General features: G+C 49.0%; 1 protein-coding gene across 1 annotated transcript; it reads left to right on the top strand.

Moving 5' to 3' along the window:
* The first annotated feature begins 1,055 nt into the window (after positions 1-1,055).
* LOC133014745 (ankyrin repeat domain-containing protein 34A) lies at positions 1,056-2,636 on the top strand. The gene has a single exon (XM_061082007.1). It carries the CDS (start codon positions 1,056-1,058, stop codon positions 2,634-2,636), a length of 1,581 nt encoding a protein of 526 aa, XP_060937990.1.
* Positions 2,637-5,548: the final 2,912 nt, after the last annotated feature.

Below are 5,548 nucleotides of genomic sequence, written 5' to 3'. Positions count from 1 at the left end.
TCATCCTCCTCATCCTCCTCATCATCTTCATCCTCCTCCTCATCTTCATCCTCATCATCTTCATCCCCTCATCCTCCTCCTCATCCTCACCATCATCATCTTCATCCCCTCATCATCCTCACCATCTTCATACTCCTCATCATCTTCATCCTCCTCATCATCCTCATCATCTTCATCCTCCTCCTCATCTTCATCCCCTCATCATCCTCACCATCATCATCTTCATCCCCTCATCCTCCTCATCATCCTCATCATCTTCATCCTCCTCGTCCTCCTCATCATCTTCATCCTCCTCACTATCTTCATCCTCCTCACCATCTTCATCCTCCTCACCATCTTCATCCTCCTCACCATCTTCATCCTCCTCATCATCCTCCTCACCATCTTCATCCTCCTCACCATCTTCATCCTCCTAATCATCTTCATCATCGTCATCATCTTCATCCTCCTCACCATCTTCATCAATCTCACCATCTTCATCCTCCTCACCATCTTCATCAATCTCACCATCTTCATCCTCCTCACCATCTTCATCCTCCTCACCATCCTCCTCACCATCTTCATCCTCCTCACCATCTTCATCATCCTCACCGTCTTCATCCTCCTCATCATCTTTATCCTCCTCAACATCTTCATCCTCCTCATCCTCCTCATCCTCCTCCTCATCTTCATCCTCATCATCTTCATCCTCCTCATCATCTTCATCCTCCTCATCATCTTCATCATCCTCATCCTCATCCTCCTCCTCATCCTCCTCATCATCTTCATCCTCCTCATCATCCTCATCCTCCTCATCCTCCTCACCATCTTCATCATCCTCATCATTTTCATCCTCCTCATCATCCTCATCATCCTCATCCTCCTCATCTTCATCCTCCTCATCATCACTGACTGTAGTTGGTTAAACGCTTGTTTTGGTTTTTCGTCAGCATCTGATGATCTGCTGCGTCCTGATTGGCTGCCCTCAGGTCACCTGACGTGCTCTCTCTCTCCTCTCTCTCAGGACGGCGGCTGGGCGTGGCGCTCGCTGCTCAGCGAGTCTGAGGCGAGGGATCATGGGAGATGGAGTTCCGCTGCAGACCGAGGGGAACGCCCTCCTCAAAGCCGTCTTCCAGGGGAAGCTGCGGCTGACCCGCCTGCTGCTCGAGGGCGGAGCCTACATTAATGAGGGCAACGAGCGTGGAGAGACCCCCATCTCCGCCGCCTGCTTGGGGGGCTACGACGACCCGCAGACCCGGGTCAGAATGCTGCGCTACCTCCTGGAGAAAGGGGCGGACCCCAACATCCCAGATAAGAGCGGCCGGACGGCGCTGATGCACGCCTGCGCCGAGCGGGGGGGGAAGGAGGTGGTGACGCTGCTGCTGGAGAACGGGGCGGACCCCAGCCTCAAGGATTACTCCGGATCCTCCGCCCTCGTGCACGCCATCAACACGGGCGACCATGACACCCTGCAGGTCCTGCTGGACGCCTGCAAGGCCAAAGGAAAGGAAGTGATCATCATCACCACCGACACGTCTCCGTCAGGAACCAAGAAGATCAAACAGTACCTCAACTCCCCCCCCTCGCCCGCCATCGTGGACCAGCTGTCTCCGGCCTGCATGTCTCCGTCGGAGGTGGAGATCGCCACTTCCTCCCCAGGACGAGAGAAGAGCGACGAAGGGATTTTCAGCTTCGCCCTCACGTCAGCTTTACCGGTCCCTTCAGCTCGACCTCCGGGCGAGAAGCGCCCGGCGCCGCGCAAGCTGCTGAAGAGACTGAACTCGGAGCCGTGGGGCCTGGTGGCGCCCTCGGTGCTGGGCGGCGCCGCTCAGGACCGAGGTCTGGAGGAGGAGAGCGGTGACCTCAGCAGGACGGTGGCTGAGATGAACGGCCTGTCCATCACGGAGCCGGTCAGACCTCTGTTGTCACGGCGACACAGCATCGAGACCCACGACCCCTGCTCCCCCCAGCTGATGGACCGGTCCTGCTCGGAGGACCGCCCCACCCTCTGCGGCTCCTGGGCCGACAAAGTGCAACAACACCAGATCCTGTATCGTAGGAACACGGCCCCGGAGTCTCAGGAGAATGCTGGCGGACCTGGGGCGGCTCCGGCTCGGGTGCTGGCGTACCCGAAGCTGACCCGGATGGAGCACTACGAGTCAGACACGCACCTGTGTCCAGAGTCCATCCCTGGATCTCCAGACTCGGGTCGGGTGTCTGTGGAGCGGAGGAGGTACAATGCCTCCCCCATGTCCCTGCTCAGCAGCTCCCCCAGGGAGTCGCTGGAGAACATCCCCAGCTCCGTGTCGCCCCTCGCCATGCGCCGCCGGCCCCCAGGGATCCTGGAGCGAAGAGGCTCCGGGACGCTCCTGCTGGACCACATCTCCCACACCAGACCTGGCTTCCTGCCTCCACTCAACATCAACCCTCAGAGACCCATCCCCGACATCCGGTCAAATGGGAAGTCCACCTCCCCGGTCCACGCTGCACACAAGATCCTGGTCCCGGTGGCCCCGGCTTCGCCCAAAAGGGGGCTGGACTTCAAGATGAAAAAGAAACTCATGAGGAGACACTCAATGCAGACGGAGCAGATGAAGCAGCTCTCCACCTTCCAGGAGATTCTGGCTGAGAAGGTCGTTGAGTCCAATGGAGATTGATGACAGGAGGCTTCGGAGCAAAGCATGCTGGGTAGCTGAAGAGATGTAACCATGATGAACACATTTAAAAACACATCTTATATCTGTGGACAGCTGCAGCTACGAGGAGTTAAACCAGATCTAAATCTGAAACTAGAATCTGATTCTGAGTTAACATCAGATTCATTTAAGGTCGTAACAAACCGAACTTCCTGAAAATCCTCACGATGTTTTTACGCTGAAAACTTCATGAAGTAAATGTCAGAGCTGGAGTCATGTGACCTCTGCTTTAAGAGCTTCAGGATGCATCCACATGAATCTCAGAGAGTTTGACTTCACTCCTGAACTGTGGATGAATCCAGAGTCCGGACTCATAGTGAGCAGGTCTCTTCTGTTCAGGTCCGGATGGAGCGGAACCAATCACAGACTCTTAACATTTAACATCCCCCAGTCAAGTAGAAAAATATTTATTTCACAGAGAAAAGCGACGTGAATGTTTGTTTCTTCTTCAACTTCATTTACAAACGGATGAATATGACAACGCTCAGACCTGATGTTGACTGAGTCACTAACTTGCACCAAGATCGTGTCCGTGTTCCAGCAGAAGAAGAAGAAGACGGTCGGAGGCTCTGAAAACTGAATTTTGTTTCATTCATTCATAATGAATCGACTTGGCTGTTCATACAGTAACTTTCACTGTTTCAGTGTAAACGAATCTTTATTTCAGAGAAAACGTCGCATCACAGGAAACTTAAGGTCTAACTTCCAAAGACGCTGTTGTCTGTAAACACTGGAACGAGTCCTGGTTCCCAACAGTCACAGGTCAAAGGGCAAAGGCCCAGAGTCCAGTTCAGACTGATCCAGCACAAACTGAAACTAAAGGTTTCACCACGATGAAAAAGAGACAAATAAACATTCAGAATCCTGTTGTCGTCGTGACGACCAGGCAGTGAATCAAACAGGCCACACATCATCATCGTTAACAAACTGAAGCTGTTGCACCAATCAAACACACCGAGTTCAGCTGTTCCATCAATTCCAACTCATCGCTGTGGTTGCCATGGTTTCTGAATCTTATCTTGGCTGTAAATATCGGAACAATTAAAAACTACAGGAAGTGAAGTTGTAGTTTTTCTCCTGGTTGTCACAGAGTCTGTTTCATATCTGAGGAGTTTTGTTCCTCAGCTGATTCACTGTTGATCTGGATTCCAAAACCGTTTCTCCACCGGACATGTGAACAGTGGAACCTGGTCTACTCTGAACCTGATCCTCATCTGAAAGACATTTACATAAATCTTGCTTTTATTTGTATGAAATTTAATATGAAGATCAAAGGCTCCAGGAACCATGAGGACTGAACTCTAAGAGGTTTTAAACTTTCAGGTCAGAGTGTTTATCTGTAATCTGGTTGACTGATTGAATCTGGTCCAGACTGGTTCAGTCTGGTTGAATCTAGTTCAGACTGGTTGAATCTAGTTCAGTCTGGTTGAATCTAGTTCAGACTTGTTTAATCTGGTTCAGTCTGGTTGTATCTAGTTTAGACTGGTTGAATCTGGTTCAGTCTGGTTGAATCTAGTTCAGACTTGTTGAATCTGGTTCAGTCTGGTTGAATCTAGTTCAGACTGGTTATATCTATTTCAGTCTGGTTGAATCTAGTTCAGACTGGTTGTATCTAGTTCAGACTGGTTGAATCTGGTTCAGTCTGGTTGAATCTAGTTCAGACTGGTTGAATCTGGTTGAGACTTGTTGAATCTGGTTCAGTCTGGTTGAATCTAGTTCAGACTGGTTGAATCTGGTTGAGACTTGTTGAATCTGGTTCAGTCTGGTTGAATGTAGTTCAGACTGGTTGAATCTGGTTGTATCTGGTTAAAACTGGTTGAATCTGGGTCAGACTGGTTGTATCTAGTTCAGTCTGGTTGAATCTGGTTCAGACTGGTTGAATCTGGTTCAGTCTGGTTGTGTCTAGCTCAGACTGGTTGAATCTGGTTCAGACTGGTTGAATCTGGTTCAGACTGGTTGAATCTAGTTCAGTCTGGTTGAATCTGGTTCAGACTGGTTGTATCTAGTTCAGTCTGGTTGAATCTGGTTCAGACTGGTTGAATCTAGTTCAGACTGATTGAATCTAGTTCAGACTGGTTGAATCTGGTTCAGACTGGTTCAGTCTGGTTGAATCTAGTTCAGACTGATTGAATCTAGTTCAGACTGGTTGAATCTGGTTCAGTCTGGTTGAATCTGGTTCAGACTGGTTGAATCTAGTTCAGACTGATTGAATCTAGTTCAGACTGGTTGAATCTGGTTCAGACTGGTTCAGTCTGGTTGAATCTAGTTCAGACTGATTGAATCTAGTTCAGACTGGTTGAATCTGGTTCAGTCTGGTTGAATCTGGTTCAGACTGGTTGAATCTAGTTCAGACTGATTGAATCTAGTTCAGATGTGGGTCCGGACCTTGCTGTTGTTGATACTGGAAGTTTAAACTCAAAGTATTTTTGTAATCCCGTCAGCTGAATCTGTGTGAATCTATTTTTCTTCTTTGGTTGTGACGCAAACTGTGGAATAAAAACTTGATTCGTCTTCTGTTGTAACAACAGTGACTTTCACTGGTCAGTGATTTACTGACCTGAGCCTCATGAAGGAGAAATATAAATATATAACTAGTTTTTTTCCCCGAGTAACAAACCTTTACACGTTTTCTATGACGGGAAACATCATGAAGTTCAAACTCACATGGTCCTCAGATCCAAGTGGACCGATGGAAAACCAGCAGGGACGATACCACTCGTCTTTTAAAATGATAATTTAGTCTGAAACTAAACCTGGTTCATGTTTAACCAACCAGAAGAAATGAAGTTCATCACTGAGTTGTTACTTAACCAACCACTCGTCACTTCAATTTCAGGATCCATCAGTTTTTATTTTTTAAACCGAACAACTAA

This window comes from Limanda limanda, chromosome 11, assembly GCF_963576545.1.
Source record: "Limanda limanda chromosome 11, fLimLim1.1, whole genome shotgun sequence".
Classification (NCBI taxonomy): Eukaryota; Metazoa; Chordata; class Actinopteri; order Pleuronectiformes; family Pleuronectidae; genus Limanda; species Limanda limanda.
Note: the sequence above shows the minus strand (reverse complement) of the source record. Positions and strands in the feature narration are given on the sequence as shown.